The sequence below is a fragment of the Tachyglossus aculeatus genome, chromosome 8 (assembly GCF_015852505.1).
Source record: "Tachyglossus aculeatus isolate mTacAcu1 chromosome 8, mTacAcu1.pri, whole genome shotgun sequence".
Lineage (NCBI taxonomy): Eukaryota > Metazoa > Chordata > Mammalia > Monotremata > Tachyglossidae > Tachyglossus > Tachyglossus aculeatus.
In genome coordinates, this window is record NC_052073.1 from 1,683,420 (window position 1) to 1,706,978 (window position 23,559).

General features: G+C 50.0%; 1 protein-coding gene across 1 annotated transcript in view; it reads right to left on the reverse strand.

Annotated features, from left to right (window-relative positions):
• The window catches only part of SPG11 (SPG11 vesicle trafficking associated, spatacsin), an 81,851-nt gene that overhangs the window by 38,130 nt on the left and 20,162 nt on the right, over window positions 1-23,559 (reverse strand). The window contains exons 7-15 of the mRNA XM_038749938.1: window positions 20,017-20,162; window positions 16,012-16,153; window positions 15,094-15,249; window positions 14,578-14,765; window positions 11,561-11,737; window positions 8,621-8,692; window positions 5,509-5,636; window positions 4,083-4,261; window positions 3,265-3,478 (exon numbers count right to left, since the gene is read on the reverse strand). Coding sequence (XP_038605866.1) covers window positions 3,265-3,478; window positions 4,083-4,261; window positions 5,509-5,636; window positions 8,621-8,692; window positions 11,561-11,737; window positions 14,578-14,765; window positions 15,094-15,249; window positions 16,012-16,153; window positions 20,017-20,162 — 1,402 coding nt within the window. The remainder of the gene's footprint in view (window positions 1-3,264; window positions 3,479-4,082; window positions 4,262-5,508; window positions 5,637-8,620; window positions 8,693-11,560; window positions 11,738-14,577; window positions 14,766-15,093; window positions 15,250-16,011; window positions 16,154-20,016; window positions 20,163-23,559) is intronic.

The following is a 23,559-nucleotide window of genomic DNA, read 5'->3' on the forward strand; positions in this document are numbered from 1 at the left end:
TAAAGGCTGGTGGCCACGGGTGGATTTCCCCCGGAGCCCACAATCCCCAGGGCGAATACTGGGTAGGCGGGGATGGTTAGTGAGCACTTCTCTCTCCCTAAAACCACAACCCACAGAAGAAGAACTGGGGTGGGGGGGTCCCCGGGACCCTTGAGCATGAAGCGAGACGGCCAGACCTGGTGGTTTCGGCCGGAGGACCGAGGAACGGTCCGACAACCATCTGGGCTCCGCGTCCTCCTGGGCCCTCCCCTTCGGAGGGGAGGACGCAGCCGGCACACCTTCGACCCACGACCTCGTTGGTGCCCAGGTCAGGGATCCGGGCCTTCCCCACCGAGGGACAGGTGGGTGATGGATTCATTCAAAAATCTCCAATGGCTACCAATCAATCTGCGCATCAGGCAGAAACTCCTCACCCTGGGCTTCCAGGCTGTCCATCCCCTCGCCCCCTCCTACCTCACCTCCCTTCTCTCCTTCTCCAGCCCAGCCCGCACCCTCCGCTCCTCCGCCGCTAATCTCCTCACCGTACCTCGTTCTCCCCTGTCCCTCCGTCGACCCCCGACCCACGTCATCCCCCGGGCCTGGAATGCCCTCCCTCTGCCCATCCACCAAGCTAGCTCTCTTCCTCCCTTCAAGAGAGCTCACCTCCTCCAGGAGGCCTTCCCACACTGAGCCCCTTCCTTCCTCTCCCCCTCCTCCCCCTCTCCATCCCCCCCATCTTACCTCCTTCCCTTCCCCACAGCACCTGTATACATGTATATATGTTTGTACATATTTATTACTCTATTTATTTTACTTGTACATATCTATTCTATTTCTTTTATTTTGTTAGTATGTTTTGGTTTTGTTCTCTGTCTCCCCCTTTTAGACTGTGAGCCCACTGTTGGGTAGGGACTGTCTGTATATGTTGCCAACTTGGACTTCCCAAGCGCTTAGTACAGTGCTCTGCACACAGTAAGCGCTCAATAAATACGATTGATTGATTGACGGGGCCGCAGCTGCCATGCTGTACCCGGGCTGGTCCCCGACAGAACAAAGTTGGCCAGAAATGTAATAATCATGGTAATTGTTAAGTGCTCACTATGAATTCAAATCCAATGAACTCATCTGTTAGACTGCAAGCCCACTGTTGGGTAGGGACCGTCTCTATCTGTTGCCAACCTGTACTTCCCAAGCGCTTAGTACAGTGCTCTGCACACAGTAAGCGCTCAATAAATACGACTGATTGATCTGTAGACGAAGAGCTGGGCGCCGGCTGGTCTCCCGGCCCCGCACCCCGCCACGCTTAGTAAGCAACAAGCATCCGCTTCTCCCGCTCCTACTCCAACCGCTAAGCCCAAGGTGGACTATAGAAGCAGTGTGGCCCGGTGGATAGAGCACAGGCCTGGGAATCGGAAGGGTCTGGGTTCTAATCCCAGCTCGGCCACTTGTCTGCTGTGTGACCCTGGGCAAGTCACTTCACTTCTCTGGGCCTCAGTTACCTCATCTGGAAAATCGGGATTAAGACTGTGTGCTCCATGTGGGACAGGGACTGTAATAATAATAATAATAATAATGGCATTTATTAAGCGCTTACGGGGAGGTTACAAGGTGATCAGGTTGTCCCACGTGGGGCTCACAGGCTTCATCCCCATTTTACAGGTGAGGGAACTGAGGCACAGAGAAGTGAAGTGACTTGCCCAAAGTCACACAGCTGACAACTGGCGGAGCTGGGATTTGAACCCATGACCTCTGACTCCAAAGCCCGGGCTACTTCCACTGAGCCACGCTGCTTCTGTAGCCAATCGGATTACCTGATCTGATTAGTATAGTGCCTGGCACACAGTGAGCGCTTAACAAATACCGCAGTAGTTATTACATATATTTATTTATATATATATATATATATATTTATTTATATATATACATATTTATTACTCTATTTATTTATTTATTTATTTATTTTACTTGTACATTTCCATCCTATTTATTTCATTTTTTTGGTATGTTTGGCTTTGTTCTCTGCCTCCCCCTTTTAGACTGTGAGCCCACTGTTGGGTAGGGACTGTCTCTATGTGTTGCCAATTTGTACTTCCCAAGCGCTTAGTACAGTGCTCTGCACATAGTAAGCGCTCAATAAATACGATTGATTGATTGATTGATAGTTCTTATTATGGATTGTTTCACCCCCAATCCCACCACGATCCACCCCGTTATGCCCGCCGCGGCCCCACAGCCCCCTTGCATCGCCAGCCCTGGACCGACGGCTGCTACGGCACAGCGGTCCGGGCTCGGGGGTGGCCGTTCATTCAGTCGTATTTATTGAGCGCTTACTGTGTGCAGAGCACTGTACTAAGCGCTTGGGAAGTCCAAGTTGGCAACATATAGAGACGGTCCCTACCCAACAGCGGGCTCACAGCGGGCCACCAAACTGTCGCCAGTGGTGATCGCCGCTCTCGTGCCCTTCTGCTCCCTGACCGTGCTCGACAGTGAGTTCCTGGCAACTCACTCCGTCGCCTTCTCCAAGCGTCTGGCTGCCTTTCAGGCTGCACCGTCATTCCCCCTCCTCCCCTAAACTTCGGGCAAACACCGGTTAGGGGTTCCCGGGTTCATCTGATCGATCGTTCAATCGATGACATTTGAGAGCTCGCTGCATACACGGCACTGGATTAAGCACTTGGAAGACCACCATGAAAGAGGTGCTCCCCCCGTCCTAGTGCACGAAGGAGGAGCTCAGTAAACACTACTGGAGGGCCGTAAGAGGCGGTTCCAGGCCCCTAGGAGAGATGCTCCTGGTTTTCCCCCGGAAGGGAAGAGTTAGAGCTTTTACTCTGAGTCCCTTCAAGGCCCTGCTGAGAGCTCACCTCCTCCAGGAGGCCTTCCCAGACTGAGCCCCTTCCTTCCTCTCCCCCTCGTCCCCCTCTCCATCCCCCCCATCTTACCTCCTTCCCTTCCCCACAGCACCTGTATATATGTTCGTATATATTTATTACTCATTTATTTATTTTACTTGTACATATCTATTCTATTTATTTTATTTTGTTAGTCTGTTTGGTTTTGTTCTCTGTCTCCCCCTTTTAGACTGTGAGCCCACTGTTGGGTAGGGACCGTCTCTAGATGTTGCCAATTTGTACTTCCCAAGCGCTTAGAACAGTGCTCTGCACACAGTAAGCGCTCAATAAATACGATTGATGATGATGATGATTCCTCCCAAGCTGCCCCCTTCAAACTGGGCCAGCAAACTGAGGGTCGGAGAGCTACTCACGACGTCCCCACGCACCCAAATACCTGGCCAGATTGTCTAATATCTCGTTCCTCATGTAACCGCTGCACAGCGTGTGCTGGTCTATGACATCGGTCGTCAGGAGGGGCCACCGGGCCGGCTGGAGGGGGGCAGGGCCGTCCCGTGGCCGCAGTTCTTCAATCCACGACAGGACGCTCGGCCGGTCGTGGCGAGACGTGAGCTGGGCCCAGAGCACCTCGGCGGTGCAGGACCGGAGGTCTGGGATGAGGACAAGCACAGGTAAAAGTGAATTTGGAACAGGACGGGTCGTATCATCACTACCCCCCGCCAACCCCGAACTGCCCGGGCTGGGGAGTAGCCACACCTTTTCCGCCTCTGGCGTTCGCCTCCCGGGCCCCACCGCGTCCTTGGCCATCCCCTTGCTTAGCCCCTCCGCGGGCCTGGTGCAATTCAAAACCAGTCAAATCCCCGCCTCCTTTCCACCTGGTCTCCCGGGTTCGGGTGAAGACGAACCCAGATTTTTTTTTAGATGCTGTGGCTATTCTGCGTTCGCACCCGGGCCCCGGCGGCAAAAGCTCCCACGGACCTAACTTGCGGGGACCGGGAAATCGATCTGCCGTTGACCTGAGTAGTTGTTGGGGGAGAGGAAGGACGGTCTTCATTGCCCATAGGAGGGGCGGTGCCAGGCTGGGCCCACAAGAAATTCGTGGGGGAGCAGCCGGTGAAAACACTAGCACGTGTCATCGGGAAGCTCTAAAGCGGAGGATCCCTGAGGCCAGAAGAACTGGACTTTTCCTGGTTTCCGAGGCAGCTGCCCGGTCCCCTCCCGCCATCCCGAGGCCCTCCGGCCCCTGACACTTGCCATCCTCCTTGGTCCGGGCGAGCAGGATGGCCTCTCGCGTGGCAGGATCCCACCCCTCGGCCCAGCTGAGCATAACCCCGCGCTCCGGCTCGCTTGATTCGCCGTCCGGCCGCGGCTCGCCCAAGATCGAGTCCAAAACGCACTTGTGCCTGGGGAGGTCTCGTTCCTTGCTCCAGCACCTGGAATAATGATCATTGCATCTATTAAGCACTTACTACGTGCAAAGCACTGTTCTAAGCGCTGGGGAGGTTACAGGGTGATCAGGTTGTCCCACGGGGGGCTCACGGTCTCCATCCCCATTTTCCAGATGAGGGAACTGAAGCCCAGAGAAGTGAAGTGACTCGCCCAAAGTCACACAGCTGACAAGTGGCGGAGCCGGGATTTGAACCCATGACCTCTGAGTCCAAAGCCCGAGCTCTTTCCACTGAGCCACGCTATTATTCACTTCTCTAGGCCACAGTTCCCTCATCTGGCTAGACCAGCCGGCCGCTAGTCTAAATGTAACAAACGTTGCAGCCTCAAGCCCTGGGCAAAGTGGCAGGGAGGGAGGGGGGCAGGAAGCATCTTTACTCAATTATATTTATTTTTTTTAAGTGGTATTACTTTGTGCCAGGCACTGTTCTAAGCCCTGGGGTAAGTACTACAAGACAATCGGTTGGACACAGCTTATGTCCCACGTGGGGTTTACAATCTTAATCCCCATTTTATAGCTGGGGTAACTGAGGCACAGAGAAGCCAAGTGACATAGTAAGAATAATAGTTATGGTACTTGTCAAGCGCTTACGATGTGTCGCGCACTGTTCTAAGCACTGGAGTAGATATAATTTAATTAGGTGAGACACAGGACGCACTGCAGTAGATATAAATTCATCAGGTTAGACAGGTCCTGTCCCACAAGGGGCTCACGCTTTTAATCCCCATTTTACAGGTGAGATAAGTGAGGCCTAGAAGTCGTGTGACTCGCCCAAGGTCACGCAGCGGACACGTGGCGGGGCGGGGATTAGAACCCAGGTCCTTCGGACTCCCGGGCCTGTGCTCTAGCCACTGAGCCGCTCTGCTTTCCTACAACCCTTTCGACGGACAATGTACCCACAAAAAGACCTCGAGGCAGGGACACTCCCATACACAAAGCAGCCGCCGGGCACTTTCACGGGGAGCGTGCCGGCCAACCATCCAAAGGGAAGCTTTTCATCATCATCATCATCATCATCATCAATCGTATTTATTGAGCGCTTACTGTGGGCACAGCACTGTACTAAGCACTTGGGAAGTACAATTTGGCAACATAGAGAGACAGTCCCTACCCAACAGTGGGCTCCCAGTCTAAGTGTCTGTCTTTCGGAGTCGGCGCCGGGAAGGCCGCACACTCAAAAGCGTGGCCTCAATGTCTGGGGCGGAAAACCGGAGGAGGTGGGGAGACGGTTACCTGGAGGGACCCCTGGCCTCTCTGTTTTCCTCGCCAGGGCCCGCGTACAGAGTCTCGACCCGACGCACGAACTCTATCGTCCGCTTCTCTTTTTCGGAAAAGTCATTCTCGTCTTGCAGCACTCCAACCTTAAATCGGTGTTACACATCAATCTCCAATCAGTGAATCTCCTTCCTCTCCCCCTCCTCCCCCTCTCCATCCCCCCCGCCTTACCTCCTTCCCTTCCCCACCATCATCATCATCATCATCAATCGTATTTATTGAGCGCTTACTGTGAGCAGAGCACTGTACTAAGCGCTTGGGAAGTACAAGTTGGCAGCATATAGAGACAGTCCCTACCCAACAGTGGGCTCACAACACCTGTATATAAGTTTGTACGGATTTATTACTCTATTTATTTTACTTGTACATATCTATTCTATTCATTTTACTTTGTTAATATGTTTGGTTTTGTTCTCTGTCTCCCCCTTCTAGACTGTGAGCCCGCTGTTGGGTAGGGACCGTCTCTATATGTTGCCAACTTGGACTTCCCAAGTGCTTAGTACAGTGCTCTGCACACAGTAAGCGCTCAATAAATACGACTGATTGATTGAATCAATCATAATTACTGAAACCTGCATGCAGAGCGTTTTACGAAGTGTTTGGGAGAGTTCCAGACCGTGAGCCCGTCCTCTAGACTGTAAGCTCGTTGTGGGCAGGGACCGTGTCTACCGCCTCTGTTATTTTGTACTCTCTTAAACGCTTAATTCATTCGTTCAACTGTATTTTGTGAGCGCTTACTGTGGGCACAGCACTGTACTAAGCACTTGGAAAGCTGCTGGGTAGGGACCATCTCTATATGTTGCCAACTTGTACTTCCCAAGCGCTTAGTACAGTGCTCTGCACATAGTAAGCGCTCAATAAATATGATTGATTGATTGATTGATTGAAAGTAAAATACGGCAACAAACAGGGACAACCCCTACCCGACAACGGGCTCACGGTCTACAAGCGGGGAGACAGATAACAAAATGAAACAAGTGGACAGGCATCATTAGCAACAATATAAAAATCGCTCAATAAATACCACTGATTGATTGGCGAGTATCATATAACAGACTAGACAGGCAGGTTCGCTGCCCACAGTGCGTTTACAGTCTAGAGGGAGAGACAGACAGTAATATAAAAATGTAAATTATGGATATGTACGTATGTGCAATTGCGTCCTGTATATATGTTTGTACATATTTATTACTCTATTTATTTACTTATTTTACTTGCACCTATCTATTCTATTTTATTTTGTTAGTATGTCTGCTTTAGTTCTCTGTCTCCCCCTTCTAGACTGTGAGCCCACTGTTGGGTAGGGCCTGTCTCTATATGTTGCCAGCTTGTACTTCCCAAGCGCTTAGTCCAGTGCTCTGCACACAGTAAGCGCTCAATAAATACGACTGATTGATTGATAAATAGAATTACAGCTACATACACATCATTAATCAAATGGAATAATAAATGTGTACATATATACACAACAGATGTGGGGTGGGGAGGAGGATAGAGCAGAGGGAGGGAGTCGGGGCGATGGGGAGAGCAGAGGAAAATGGGGGCCCAGTCTGGGAAGGCCTCCTGGAGGAGGTGACCTTTCAGTAGGGCTTTGAAGGGGGGAAGTGTGCTAATTTGGTGGATGTGAGGAGGGAGGGCATTCCAGGCCAGAGGTAGGACGTGGGCTGGGGGTCATCATCAATCGTATTTATTGAGCGTTTACTGTGTGCAGAGCACTGTACTAAGCGCTTGAAAAATGGGGAAAACAAAAGACAACGGTCGACGGCGGGACAGGCGAGAACGAGGCCCGGTGAGGGGATTAGCGGCAGAGGAGCGGAGGGTGCGGGCTGGGCTGGAGAAGGAGAAAAGGGAGGTGAAATAAGAGGGGGTAAGGTGATGGAGAGCTCTGAAGCCAACAGTGAGGAGTTTCTGCTTGACAGGCAACCACTGGAGATTTTTGAGGAGGGGGTGTGTGTGACATTTTTGTAGAAATACAGTGCTCTGCACACAGTAATCGCTCAATAAATACCACTGATTGATTGGCGAGTATCATATAACAGACTAGCCGGGCAGGTTCGCTGCCCGCAGTGCGTTTACAGTCTAGAGGGAGAGACAGACAGTAATATAAAAATGTAAATTATGGATATGTCAAAATATGGATATCCCAGACGGAGCCCCTTCCTCCCAGACTGAGCCCCTTCCTTCCTCTCCCCCTCGTCCCCCTCTCCATCCCCCCATCTTACCTCCTTCCCTTCCCCACAGCACCTGTATATATGTATATATGTTTGTACATATTTATTACTCTATTTTATTTGTACATATCTATTCTATTTATTTTATTTTGTTAGTATGTTTGGTTTTGTTCTCTGTCTCCCCCTTTTAGACTGTGAGCCCACTGTTGGGTAGGGCCTGTCTCTACATGTTGCCAATTTGTACTTCCCAAGCGCTTAGTACAGTGCTCTGCACATAGTAAGCGCTCAATAAATACGATTGATGATGATGATGATGATATGTACGTATGTGCAATCCACTCCAATGCAACTTGGTGGGTTAGTCCATCAGCAACACGTACCGTGCGCCTGCTGGGGACGGGGCACTGTACTAAGCGCTTGAGAGAGCACAACAGAGTATACAGACATGACACTCCTTGCCCCTCAAGGAACTTAGAGGGCAAATAGGACTAACGACGCGCTGTTTGTTATAGAAAACCTATTCTATTTATTTTATTTTGTTAGTATGTTTGGTTTTGTTCTCTGTCTCCCCCTTGTAGACTGTGAGCCCACTGTTGGGTAGGGACTGTCTCTATGTGTTGCCAATTTGTACTTCCCAAGCGCTTAGTACAGTGCTCTGCACATAGTAAGCGCTCAATAAATACGATTGATTGATTGATTGATTGATTGTCTTACGATCAACGATTCAACCGCACGCTGATGCCGTCACCCCTGATCCGAGGAACCCCAAAAATGGTTGTTTGGGAACCCCTCTGCCCAATCCCGCCTGACCTGGCGCACCCACAAACCTAGCAGGAGATTGTGAGAGCGCCACGTGTTTCCCCGGGAAGATTCAACTACGGTGTCTGGCGCTCACTTACCAAGAAGTCCCGCAGACCTTTCTCCGTTGTGTAGAAGCATATCTTGTGTAGCTGGGCCTTCACATCGAAACCCTGCAGAGTCAAAGAGACACCCCCCCGGCCCCCAAAGCCCATCCGACAGTCTGAAATATCATTATTATTGTGGTATCTGTTAAAAACGCTGACCATGCTCCAGGCACTGTGCTGAGCGCTGGGGTGGGTCGAAGCCAACCGCGTTGGACACGGTCCCCGGGCCCACACGGGTGTGGTCTAAGGGGCAGAGCTCGGGCCTGGGAGGCCGAAGGTCGTGGGTTCTAATCCCGACTCTGTATATATGTTTGTACATATTTATTTACTCTATTTTACTTGTACATATCTATTCTATTTGTTTTATTTTGTTAGTATGTTTGGTTTTGTTCTCTGTCTCCCCCTTTTAGACTGTGAGCCCACTGTTGGGCAGGGACTGTCTCTATATGTTGCCAATTTGGACTTCCCAAGCGCTTAGTACAGTGCTCTGCACACAGTAAGTGCTCAATAAATACGATGATGATGATGATGATGATGAAATGGTGTTGCATGCATTCCCACAGAGAGATCACGTTGGCTGACCACAACTCCGTGACGTCTCGAGGTCCGCAACCTCACCAAAGCATCCAAACACCCCCTACCATACCACGGCAACCGGAGCCAATATGGTGCCAACGGCATTCATTCATTCAATCGTATTTATTGAGCGCTTCCTTTGTGCAGAGCACTGGACTAAGCGCTTGGGAAGTACAAGTTGGCAACATACAGAGCCGGTCCCTACCCATTTTAACAAGGGCCTGAAGACCGAAGTGACTTTTTGTTTTCTGGCAAGAGAATGGCACACACACTTAATAAAATCAGCTTCCTTTCTCTGAGTAGGACACCAATATAATACTCTGTTTTTTTCTCAAGAGAATGGCACACACACTTACTAAAATCAGCTTCCTTTCTCTGAGTAGGACACCAATATAATACTGTTTTTTTCTCAAGAGAATGGCACACACACTTAATAAAATCAGCTTCCTTTCTCTGAGTAGGACACCAATATAGTACTCTGGTTTTTTCTCAAGAGAATGGCACACACACTTAATAAAATCAGCTTCCTTTCTCTGAGTAGGACACCAATATAGTAATCTGGTTTTTTCTCAAGAGAATGGCACACACACTTAATAAAATCAGCTTCCTTTCTCTGAGTAGGACACCAATATAGTACTCTGGTTTTTTCTCAAGAGAATGGCACACACACTTAATAAAATCAGCTTCCTTTCTCTGAGTAGGACACCAATATAGTACTCTGGTTTTTTTCTCAAGAGAATGGCACACACAGTTACTAAAATCAGCTTCCTTTCTCTGAGTAGGACACCAATATAATACTGTTTTTTTCTCAAGAGAATGGCACACACACTTACTAAAATCAGCTTCCTTTCTCTGAGTAGGACACCAGTGTAGTACTCTGCATGCTAGAACATGAAATATTTTCCAGGTCTCTTTACGTTCACTAAAAATGTTCAGCGAATAGTTTACTTTCAAAAAGCATTTTAGGCTGGAATGGTCTTCATCTTTAGAGAAGCAGTGTGGCTTAGTGGAAAGAGCCCGGGCTTTGGAGTCAGTGGTCATGGGTTCGAATGCCGGCTCCGCCACATGTCTGCTGTGTGACCGTGGGCAAGTCGCTGAATTTCTCTGAGCCTCAGTACCCTCATCTGTAAAACGGGGATTAAGACTGTGAACCCCGCGTGGGACAACCTGATCATCTTGCATCCCCCCGGTGCTTAGATGCTTTGCACATAGTAAGCGCTTAACAAATGCCATCACTGTTATTATTATTATTTCAAGGTAACATGCCTTTTCTGATGTCTGAGGAAAATATTCTCTAACGAAAGCACCAATATATTAAACTAAATTGGGGTGCCAGTTTCCAGCTGCAACGTAACCACCCCCTCCCTGACAGATGGCGGCAACAATGGGGCACAGGATGGAGCCAGATTCATTCATTCGTATTTCTTGAGCGCTTACTGTGTGCAAAGCACTGGACTAAGCGCTTGGGAAGCACAAGTTGGCAACATGTAAAGCCGGTCCCTACCCGACAACGGGCTCACAGTCTAGAAGGGGGAGACGGGCAACAAAACACGTGGACGGGTGTCAAGCCGGATCTTGGGTGAGGGAGAAAGCGACAACCGCCCCTGTTCATCATCGATCGTATTTATTGAGCGCTTACTGTGTGCAGAGCGCTGTACTAAGCGCTGTTCCCAGTATCCCCTCACCCTCCCTGCCCACTGGGCAGCCATCCTGAGGAAGGTGTTCTTTCTAGAAGGAGGAGGGGGTACCTAAAGGGAATCTGAAAGTCCCAGGCATAAAAATAACGCTGGGGCACCCTGAGGCCTTTGCCCTAATCAGCTGCCCCAGATCCCCGGCTGGAAGGATGGAGGGCTACGGCAGGCGATGCTTTCCCGTCCCCTAAAAGGTCTCCTCCCCAGAGTCACTTCCTGGGGGATTTTCCGGGAACGATTTTCCCAGGGCTTTCCTCCGGAGCCAATTCACTTTGAATAAAACCCCTCAGTCTGTATGTATCACAGTCCTACGCCGGAGAAACAGTTTAACAGTTTAAGATGAACTTCTTCTCATCATCATCATCATCAATCGTATTTATTGAGCGCTTACTACGGGCAGAGCGCTGTACTAAGCGCTTGGGAAGTCCAAATTGGCAACACAGAGAGACGGTCCCTACCCAACAGTGGGCTCACAGTCCAAAAGTCTTCTAGACTGTGAGCCCGCTGTTGGGTAGGGACCGTCTCTGTTGCTAACTTGGACTTCCCAAGCGCTCAGTCCGGCGCTCTGCACACGGTAAGCGCTCAATAAATACGATCGAATGAATGAATGAACTCAGGGAGCCGCCCACTTTATCAGGGGGTCTTGGCCTCGTCCGGGCCCACTCACCATGTTCCTTAGGAGCTGGGCGGCTTCCTCGACGTCCCTCTCCAGGAGGCGGTTGTAGGCCAGGCCCAGCCCAGTCTGGATCAGTCGCTCAAGGTTTTGCGCGGCGTGGCCGGTTACCCTGAAGAAGGCCTGAGCCTCGGGGATCTTGTTATTTAGGATGGCATCGGTGATGATTCGCTGGGAGAGAGCCAAAAATCAAATACGGCCATTGAAATCTGAGGAGAAGACACTGGGCTCTCGTCCCGAGATTCTGAGCGGCAAACGCTTGGGACAGTGCTCTGCACACAGTAGGCGCTCAATAAATACGATTGAATGAATGAATGAAACAGCCTCCCCCGCCCCCAACCCGGCCGGAAGCCTGGGGGTTGGGGGGAGAGACATAAGTGCTTAGAACAGTGCTTTGCACATAGTAAGCGCTTAACAAATGCCATTATTATTATTATTATTATAAGTGGCAAATGTTTCTGGGATTATCCCTTGTCACCGGGAAGACTCTGGTAGTTGCAATCAATCATTCTATCAATCACATAACCAATCAATTTTATGTACCGAGCACTTACTATGTGCAGAGCAATTCATTCATTCATTCAATCATATTTATTGAGTGCTTACTGTGTGCACAGCACTGTACTAAGCGCTTCGGAAGTACAAGTTGGCACCATCTAGAGACGGTCCCTACCCAACAGTGGGCTCACAGTCTAGAAGGGGGAGGCAGAGAACGAAACAAAACATATTAACAAAATAAAATAAATAGAATAGATATGTACAAGTGAAATAAACAGAGTAATAAATATGTACAAACATATATACATCCATCAATCAATCAATCGTATTTATTGAGTGCTTATTGTGTGCAGAGCACTGGACTAAGCGCTTGGGAAGTACAAGTTGACAACATCTAGAGACGGTCCCTATCCAACGGTGGGCTCACAGTCTAGAAGGGGGAGACAGAGAACAAAACCAAACATACTAACCAAATAAAATAAATAGAATATGTACACGTAAAATAGAGTAATAAATCCGTACAAACATATATACATATATATAGGTGCTGTGGGGAAGGGAAGGAGGTAAGGTGGGGGGGATGGAGAGGGGGAGGAGGGGGAGAGGAAGGAGGGGACTCAGTCTGGGAAGACCTCCTGGAGGAGCAATCTATTAGGTGTTTAGGAGAGTACAATATAACACAATTAGCAGATACGTTCCATGGGTTCTGTATATCTACACTGTACTAAGCTCTTGGGAGAGTATGACAGAGTAAACAGACATGATCAGCGTGGCTCAGTGGAGAAGAGCTCAGGCTTTGGAGTCAGAGGTCATGGGTTCGAACCCCGGCTCCACCATATGTCTGCTGTGTGACCTTGGGCGAGTCACTTAACTTCTCTGAGCCTTAGTTACCTCACCTGCAAAATGGGGGTTTAAGACTGCGAGCCCCATGTAGGACACCTTGTATCCAGCGCTTAGAACAGTGCTCTGCACATAGTAAGTGCTTAACAAACGCCATCATCATCATCATAATCCTCAAGGACGTTACGTTCTAGCAGGTGAGACAGATTAGACTGTGAGCTCCCTTTTAGACTGTGAGCCCACTGTTGGGTAGGGACTGTCTCTATACGTTGCCAACTTGTACTTCCCAAGCGCTTAGTACAGTGCTCTGCACATAGTAAGCGCTCAATAAATACGATTGATGATGATGATGATGATGATGACAGATGCTGCAATAATTCACAGAGAGAAGATAGAAGGAAAAGGGGACGCTGACATAAATTAGTGCTCAAGTAACCGGGAACATAAGCTACGAACACAAATACTAGCAGAGGAAGTGCGTACAGAAGCGCCTAGGTGGTGAAGAGGGGCGAGAAATCGAAGATTAGAAATGAATCAGGGAAGGGCTGCTGGAGGAGATGGGCTACGAGGGGGCTACGAAGACAGGAGAGCTTGGGTCTGGCGGATTTGGGGTGGGACAGGAGGAAGGGTGGGAGCAGGGGAGAGGTGAAAAGGACGTCCAGTCGAGTCTAGCAGGGCAGGGCGGCAGCTGTGGGCCAGAAGTTCCCCCGGGGAAGAGGCTGTGTCAGTTCTGCCCGCCTCCCCCACTGCATCCCCAGGGAGGACAGCCATAATAATAATAATAATAATGGCATTTATTAAGCGCTTACTATCGAATCCCAGCTCCACCGATTGTCAGCTGTGTGATTTGGGGCAAGTCACTTCACTTCTCTGGGCCTCAGTTATCTCATCTGTAAAATGGGGATTGAGTGTGAGCCCCCCGTGGGACAACCTGATCACCTTGTAACCTCCCCGGCGCTTAGAACAGTGCTTTGCACATAGTAAGCGCTCAATAAATGCCATTATTATTATAATTATTATTATATGCAAGCACCGTTCTAAGCGCTGGGGAGGTGACAAGGTGATCAGGTTGTCCCACGGCGGGCTCACAGTCTTAATCCTCATTTTGCAGATATGGTAACTGAGGCCCAGAGAAGTGAAGTGACTTGCCCAAGGTCACACAGCTGACAAGTGGTGGAGCTGGGATTTGAACCCATGACCTCTGACTCCAAAGCCCGGGCTCTTTCCCTCCCTCTGCCCATCCGCCAAGCTAGCTCTCTTCCTCCCTTCAAGGCCCTACTGAGAGCTCACCTCCTCCAGGAGGCCTTCCCACACTCAGCCCCTTCCTTCCTCTCCCCCTCGTCCCCCTCTCCATCCCCCCATCTCACCTCCTTCCCTTCCCCACAGCACCTGTATATATGTTTGTACAGATTTATTACTCTACTTATTTATTTATTGTACTTGTACATATCTATTCTATTTATTTCATTTTGTTAGTATGTTTTGGTTTGTTCTCCGTCTCCCCCTTTTAGACTGTGAGCCCACTGTTGGGTAGGGACTGTCTCTATACGTTGCCAACTTGTACTTCCCAAGCGCTTAGTCCAGTGCTCTGCACACAGTAAGCGCTCAATAAATACGATTGATTGATTGATTTCCACTGAGCCACGCTGCTTCTCCGAGCCACGCGACCTCACCTCCGGGCTGAGGCCTTCCCAAGCCTCCGGCCTCCCTCCCCTGGGCGTGGGGTCGCTCGGGCCGACTCCCGCGGCAGACGCAGCCACGGCGTCCACCGGCCTCTTCGGGAACTTGATCATAAAGGTCCGCAGCTCGGCGATGTAACCGGTTAAGATGTCCACCCCGGCCCGCAGGGGCCCGTCCAGCTCTGGGGAGGTGCACACGGGCTCGGTCACCGAGACCGAAGCAAACCAAAGAGGACTAAGCGGGATGGGGCTGGTGTGGGGCATGTGGGACGCCAGTGTCCATCCCAGGGGCCCGGAGTTTGCATTTCTCCCACCTCCAAACTCATCCCTCCTCCTCTGCCTCTTACAGGAAGAAGTACTCCAGATTCTTACGCTTGCATTCTCTGACCCGAATTAGTCACAGGCTTCTGGCCTGGCCCCACCATGTGCATCCCCCCCAGCCCCGCCGCCGTGCTCATCTCCAGTACGATGTTTCGGGCCAGACAGAGGCCGTGGCGGCCCCCACCTCACCATTTACGTGGACGAAGATCTCCCGGAGCTGCTTGTGGAGGAAGGAAAGGGTGAGGCTCAGCAGCTGTTCTGCGAAGTGTTTGCTCTGAGTTTCCAAGTCGTTCTCTCTCACCGCTGAGCAGAGCAAGTCAAGGGCAGGGGTCAGCTCTTGTACTCCTGGGAAGGCACACGGATACCCAGTTCAATCAATCAATCAATCGTATTTATTGAGCGCTTACTGTGTGCAGAGCACTGGACTAAGCGCTTGGGAAGTACAAGTCGGCAACACATAGAGACACGCACACCCATGCCCGGGACAGAACAGGGGACACCCAACAGACTTCCACGTCAAGGCAGGAGATATGCACAGGGACGCTCGGGTCAGGTCAGGGAACGCGCACACGGATGACCAGATCAGGACGGGGGATGCCTACGGGTTTCCCAACTGGGATCTAAATTCCCAGGACTAAAATATTACAGCTTGGAAGTGGGGCCTGACCGCCGCAACCCTGCAAGGATCGCTTGGACGGACTGGGAGCTTTCTCCTGCCGAGCTCACAGCTCCCAAAATGAGGAGGAGATCCGACTGGGGTTTTGCAGGTCACCCTGGGCCGCCCCTTCCCTCGGCTTCTCAAACAGAGGAACTGGAATCCCAAAGGGGAAGTGCCAGACCTCAGGCACAATGCCAGGCAGAGAGGGTGGGCTTGCTTTGGCCTCTGTGCCCGAATGGAAACCCTGTGCTAACGGCCCAGGAAATAGGGCTTTGCCGAGTAGGTGACCCCCACATAGGCAATTCTCCCTCTAGTTCCTTTAAGAGGTTTCCCCGGAAAGGGTGCCAAAAAGTCAAGGCCAAGGCATCCTGTGACATAACTGCTTTTTGCACAGTAAGGAGAAGACAAGGCAACGACTGCAGCAGGGGTAAAACCCTCCATCTTCTTACTTTTCAAATACTCGTGGGACGGGAGACCGGCGAACGGATCAGTTAGCGAGGGAGAGGGGGCGGCCGGAGAAGGAGTCAAAAGATTCTCTTTGCTCTTCAGAAAAAAGTCAACGGTGTCCAGCTGACGGTTCTCGATCCCAGCCTGAAAGAAAATAGAATTCAGCCCCAGGGGGAAACAATGCTACGCTGGAAATGCCGGGAAGCGGGCCCACTGGGATCTTTCCTTCCAAAATGATTATGAACTATGTGCTAAGCACAGGAAGAGATATAAAATTATGAGTTTGAACAGAGCCCCTGCCCCCGTCGCACACGGGGCTTGCAATCTAAGGGGTACGGACAGCAGGGATCTGGTCAAAATATTTATTTATTTATTTTACTTGTACATTTCTATCCTATTTATTTTATTTTGTTGGTATGTTTGGTTTTGTTCTCTGTCTCCCCCTTTTAGACTGTGAGCCCACTGGTGGGTAGGGACTGTCTCTATGTGTTGCCAATTTGTACTCCCCAAGCGCTTAGTACAGTGCTCTGCACATAGTAAGCGCTCAATAAATACGATTGATTGATTGATTGATTGGTCCCGGTTTTACAGGTGAGAAAACTGAGGCCCATGAGAACTTAAGCAAATGCCCCACAGCGGGTCAGTGGTGGAGCCGGGACTTGGATCCAGATCTCCCGATTCCCAGGCCTGGGTTCTTTCCACTAGACCACCACGTCTCCCGTTTTGGGATGGCGGCCCGACTCCGGGAGGACCACCCTGCTGTCCACCGGCCTTCCCGAGGGCAAGGCCACCGGACTTCCCCTGCAAAACTGGGGCCTGGCATTAGCCAAGGAAGGGAAAATCCCTCCGAGCCAACGTGCCAGCTTTTCGGATACGGGGGGGGGCAGAGACCTCAGGGGGCTCCCAGGCCAGAAAGTCATCATCTGGGGACTTTGCAAGCCGGTCTGGAAACTGGTCCTCGGCTAAATGAGAGCGGAAGCCCAGCTCCACAGCTGTGGGTGCCCTCGGCTCCCAAAGGGAGCGGGCACCTGTGCTCCTCGCAGGTGGCTATAGGTCTTATAAACGAAACGGGAAGCGGAGGGTGAAACTTCCAGGTGAGGTCTCGGAGCGCTGAGATTCTGCAACTGGTCCGACCTCTCAGGGACGGAGGGCCCGGGAGAGCCCCGACAGGGAAAACCGGGAATGAGGCTCCGTCCGTCTCTGGGCCTTAGTGGGGGAGGCTGGGAAGTGAGCGACAGGAGGGGAGAGATCAATCGTTGTTCCTGCCTTCTCCATTCATTCATTCATTCATTCAATCGGATTTATTGAGCGCTTACTAAGCGCTTGGGAAGTCCAAGTTGGCAACATATAGAGACAGTCCCTACCCAACAGTGGGCTCGCAGTCGAAAAGGGGGAGACAGTGGAAAGAGCCCGGGCTTGGGATTCAGAGGTCATTCATTCCTTCATTCAATCGTATTTATTGAGCGCTTACTGTATGCAGAGCACTGGACTAAGCGCTTGGGAAGTCCAAGTTGGCAACATCTAGAGACAGTCCCTACCCAACAGTGGGCTCACAGTCTAGAAGGGGGAGGCAGAGAACAAAACAAAACGTATTAACAAAATAAAATAAATAGAATAGATACGGACAAGTAAAATAAATAGAGTAATAAATACGTACAAACATATATGCAGGTGCTGTGGGGAAGGGAGGGAGGTAAGGCGGGAGGGGATGGAGAGGGGGAGGAGGGGGAGAGGAAGGAGGGGGCTCAGTCTGGGAAGGCCTCTTGGAGGAGGTGAGCTCTCAGTAGGGCTTTGAAGGCTTTTAGACTGTGAGCCCACTGTTGGGTAGGGACTGCCTCTATGTGTTGCCAATTTGTACTTCCCAAGCGCTTAGTACAGTGCTCTGCACACAGTAAGCGCTCAATAAATACGATTGATGATGATGATGATGAAGGGAGGAATTTCTAATTTCACAGTCTTTCCTTCCTCAGGCTCCTCTCCTATACCACACTAGAGGACAGTAGGCAGGACAATACTATTACCACTCAAAATAATAATGATAATGACAATGATGAAAATAATGATGATGATGATAATAGTAATTATTATTAATAATAATAATTGGAGTATTTGCTGAGTGTTTACTATATGCCAAGCACTGTATTATTGGAGAAGCAGCGTGGCTCAGTGGAAAGAGCCCGGGCTTTGGAGTCAGAGGTCATGGTTGGGCACAGTCCTTGTCCCACATGGGGCTCACAGCCTCGATCCCCATTTTACAGATGAGGCAACTGAGGCACAGAGAAGTGAAGTGACTTGCCCAAGGTCACACAGCAGACAAGTGTGCTGTGAAGAGAAGCAGCTTGGCTCAGTGGAAAGAGTCCGGGCTTTGGAGTTAGAGGTCATGGGTTCAAATCCCGGCTCCACCAACTGTCAGCTGTGTGACTTTGGGCAGGTCACTTCACTTCTCTGTGCCTCAGTTCCCTCCTCTGTAAAAGGGGGATTAAAACTGTGAGCCCCCCGTGGGACAACCTGATCACCTTGTAACCTCCCCAGCGCTTAGAACAGTGCTTTGCACATAGTAAGCACGTAATAAATACCATTATTATTATTAAGCGCTGGGGTATATCCAAGATCATCAGAGCAGAGACAGTCCCTGTCCCATGAGGGGCCCACCATGTGAGCAGGAGGGAGAACAGTTACTGAATCCTCGTTTTACAGATGAGGTACCTGAGGCATGGAGGCATTAAGCGCTTAGTACAGTGCTCTGCACACAGTAAGCGCCCAATAAATACGATTGATGATAATTAAGTGACTTGCCTAGGGACACACAGCAGGCAAGGGGTGGAACCTGGACTCTAAAATGTAAGCTCAATGTGGGCAGGGAATATGTCTGTTTATTCAATCAATCAATCAATCATATTTATTGAGCGCTTACTATGCGCAGAGCACTGTACTAAGCGCTTGGGAAGTACAAATTGGCAACATATAGAGACAGTCCCTACCCAACAGTGGGCTCACAGTCTAAAAGGGGGAGACAGAGAACAAAACCAAACATACTAACAAAAGAAAATATATAGAATAGATATGGACAAGTAAAATAAATAAATAGAGTAATAAATATGTACAAACATATATACATATATACAGGTGCTGTGGGGAAGGGAAGGAGGTAAGATGGGGGGGATGGAGAGCACCCTATTTTACAGATGAGGTAACTGAGGCTCTGAGAAGTTAAGTGACTTGCCCAAGGTCACACCGCAGACACGTGGCAGAGCCGGAATTCGAACCCATGACCTCTGATTCCACAGCCCAGGTTCTTTCCACTGAGCCACGCTGCTTCTCTATTTATTGTTGCATTGTATTCCCCCAAGCGCTTAGCACAGTGCTCTGCTCACAGTAAATGCTCAATAAATGTGCCTGACTGACTCGGATACTGGTCCCCTGATTCCTAGGCCTGGGATCCTTCCCCTCGGTTCCACCTTCCCGCTGCTGAGCAGCAGCGTGGCTCGGTGGAAAAGAGCCCGGGCTTTGGCGTCAGAGGTCACGGGTTCAAATCCCAGCCCCGCCAATTGTCAGCTGGGTGACTTTGGGCAAGTCGCTTCACTTCTCCGGGCCCCAGGTACCTCGCCTGGAAAACGGGGATGAAGCCTGTGACAACCTGATCGCCTTGGAACCTCCCCGGGGCTTAGAACAGTGCTTCGCACAGAGTAAGCGCTTAATAAACGCCATCATTATTATTCATTCATTCATTCAATCGCTTACTGCGTGCAGAGCACTGGACTAAGCGCTTGGGAAGTCCAAGTTGGCAACATCTAGAGACGGTCCCTACCCGACAGCGGGCTCCCAGGCTAGAAGGGAGAGACGGACAACAAATTAATAAAATAAAACAGAATTATAGGTCCCGCCGCGGCCAGAAGAAGGACACGGAGGGGACGAGGCGGCGGTATTTGATGGAGCGGAGCAGGAAACAGACCGGCGTAGGCCGTGCCCTTGGGTGGGCGCGGACCAACCGAGGCTCAAACGTTTACCTCAAGCGCGTGGATGGGGACCGGGCATCTTCCCCACGCGTTGAGGCGGCACACGGCGTCTACGGTGCCGGCGCTTCCGTGGATCATCAGTCTGTTCAGGAACTCCTCTTGCGTCAAGCCGAACAAAACCAGACAGAGTCCGTCCTCTGCGGGAGAAACGCACCCATCATCATCCATCGTACTTATCGAGCGCTTACTATGTGCAGAGCACTGGACTAAGCGCTTGGGAAGTCCAAGTTGGCAACATCTAGAGACGGTCCCTACCCAACAGCGGGCTCACAGTCTAAAAGGGGGAGACAGAGAACGAAACCGAACATACTAACAAAATAAAATAAATAGAATAGATATGTACAAGTAAAATAAATAAATAGAGTAATAAATATGTACAATCATATATACAGGTGCTGTGGGGAAGGGAAGGAGGTAAGAAGGGGGGGGGATCATCATCATCATCATCATCAATCACCCAAGACAGGTTGCGGACATAACCGCTCTCTCGGCGTCTGGACGTTTTCGGGAGGGGGGGCCGGGCGATCCAGAGAGGGAAGTGAATTTTGTTTCCACCAGATCGATCAATCAATCAATCGTATTTATTGAGCGCTTACTGCGTGCAGAGCACTGGACTAAGCGCTTGGGAAGTCCAAGTCGGCAACATCTAGAGACGGTCCCTACCCCACAGCGGGCTCACAGTCCAAAAGGGGGAGACAGAAAACAAAACCAAACATACTAACAAAATGAACAAATAAGATAAGCGCTTAGTACGGTGCTCTGCACAGTAAGCGCTCAATAAACACGACTGATTGATTGATACGTACAAACACATTGGGACCCCCGCCCGCAGTCAGGCCCTGCTCAATCAATCAATTTTGTTACTTTGTTTGGTTTTGTTGTCTGTCTCCCCCTTTTAGACTGTGAGCCCGCTGTTGGGTAGGGACCGTCTCTCTATGTTGCCAACTTGGACTTCCCAAGCGCTCAGTCCAGTGCTCTGCACACAGCAAGCGCTCAAAAAATACAATTGATTGATACGTACAAACACACTGGTTTGACCCCTGACCCCCGCCCGCAGTCAGGCCCTGCTCAATCAATCAATTTTGTAGGATGTTTGGTGTTGTTCTCCGTCTCCCCCTTTTAGACTGTGAGCCCACTGTTGGGTAGGGGCCGTCTCTAGATGCTGCCAACTTGGACTTCCCAAGCGCCTAGTACAGTGCCCCGCACACAGCAAGCGCTCAATAAATACGATTGATTGATTGATACGTACAGACACATTGGGACCCCCCCCCGCCCGCAGTCAGGCCCTGCCCAATCAATCAATTTTGTTAGGATGTTTGGTTTAGCGCTTACTGTGTGCACAGCACACAGTCCAAGTTGGCAACGTATAGAGACGGTCCCTACCCGACAGTGGGCTCACAGTCTAAAAGGGGACTTTTAGTGGTTGGCGAGGCGGGCTGCTTGGGCCCCCTCCCTCCCTTAGAGAAGCAGCGGGGCTCGGTGGGAAGAGCCCGGGCTTTGGAGTCAGAGGTCACGGGTTCGAATCCCGGCTCCGCCACATGTCGGCTGGGTGATCGTGGGCAAGTCACTTCACTTCTCTGGGCCTCAGGTCCCTCATCTGGAAAATGGGGATTAAGACTGTGAGCCCCACGTGGGACAACCTGATCACCTTGTATCCTCCCCAGCGCTTAGAACAGTGATTTGCACATAGTAAGCGCTTAACAAATGCCAATTATTATTATTATTATTACCCTGCATTCAATTCAACTCCTTCCACCCGCTCTCAGGCCCGGCCTAGCTGCCCCCCCTTCTCCCCACTCCCAAGCCCGTCTTTTTTTTTAAAACGGCATCTGTTAAGCGCTTACTCTGTGCCAGGCACTGTACTAAGCGACGGGGCAGATACAAGCTCATCGGGTCGGACACAGTTTGTGTCCCCTACGGGGCTCAAAGACTTAATCCCCATTTTACGGATGAGGTAACCGAGGCACAGAGAAGGGAAGGGATTTGCCCCAGGAAACACAACAAGTGGCAGAGCCGGGATGAGAACCCAGGTCCTTCTGAATCCCAGGGCCGTGCTCTAACCATTAGGCCACGCAGCTTCGCTACCAGCGCTCAGAACAGTGCTGTGCACATAGTAAGCGCTTAATAAATTTATTTTATTTGTACATATTTACTCTATTTTATTTTGGTAATATGTTTTGTTTTGTTCCCTGTCTCCCCTTTCTAGACCATGAGCCCGCTGTTGGGTAGGGACCGTCTCTATGTATTGCCAACTTGGACTTCCCAAGCGCTTAGTATAGTGCTCTGCACACAGTAAGCGCTCAATAAATGTCAGCCGTGTGACCTTGGGCAAGTCACTTCACTTCTCTGGGCCTCAGTTCCCTCATCTGGAAAATGGGGATTAAAACTGTGAGCCCCCAGTGGGACAACCTGATCACCTTGTAACCTCCCCAGCGCTTAGAACAGTGCTTTGCACATAGTAAGCGCTTAACAAATACCACCATCATCATTATTATTATTAATAAATACAATTGAATGAAATAATAAATGCCATTATTATTATTGCCCTTGCCCAGTCTTGTTGCCCTCTCCCTCAGTTCAGTCACAGACCCCCAGATTAGGTCACGGAGTGACCCGTTGCCATGCCGACTTGTGCTTCCCAAGCGCTTGGTACAGTGCTCTGCACACAGTAAGCGCTCAATATGTTTGTACATATTTATCACTCTATTTATTTTACTTGTACATATTTATTCTATTTATTTTATTTTGTTAACATGTTTTGTTTTGTTGTCCGTCTCCCCCTTCTAGACCGTGAACCCGCTGTTGGGTAGGGACTGTCTCTACAGGTTGCTGACTTGGACTTCCCATGCGTTTAGTGCAGTGCTCTGCACACAGTAAGTGCTCAATATGTTTGTACATATTTATCACTCTATTTTACCTGTACATATTTATTCTATTTATTTTATTTTGTTAACATGCTTTGTTTTGTTGTCCGTCTCCTTCTAGACCGTGAACCCGCTGTTGGGTAGGGACCGTCTCTACATGTTGCCGACTTGGACTTCCCAAGCGCTTAGTGCAGTGCTCTGCACACAGTAAGCGCTCAATACGTTTGTACATATTTATCACTCTATTTTACCTGTACATATTTATTCTATTTATTTTATTTTGTTAACATGCTTTGTTTTGTTGTCTGTCTCCCCCTTCTAGATCGTGAACCTGCTGTTGGGTAGGGACCGTCTCTACATGTTGCCGACTTGGACTTCCCAAGCGCTTAGTGCAGTGCTCTGCACACAGTAAGCGCTCAATATGTTTGTACATATTTATCACTCTATCTATTTATTTTACTTGTACATATTTATTCTATTTATTTTATTTTGCTAATATGTTTTGTTTTGTTGCCCATCTCCCCCTTCTAGACTGTGAACCCGCTGTTGGGTAGGGACCGTCTCTCTATGTTGCCAACTTGGACTTCCCAAGCGCTTAGTGCAGTGCTCCGCACACAGTAAGCGCTCAATAAATACGATTGAATGGAAGGGAATGCCCATCCCTCCAACT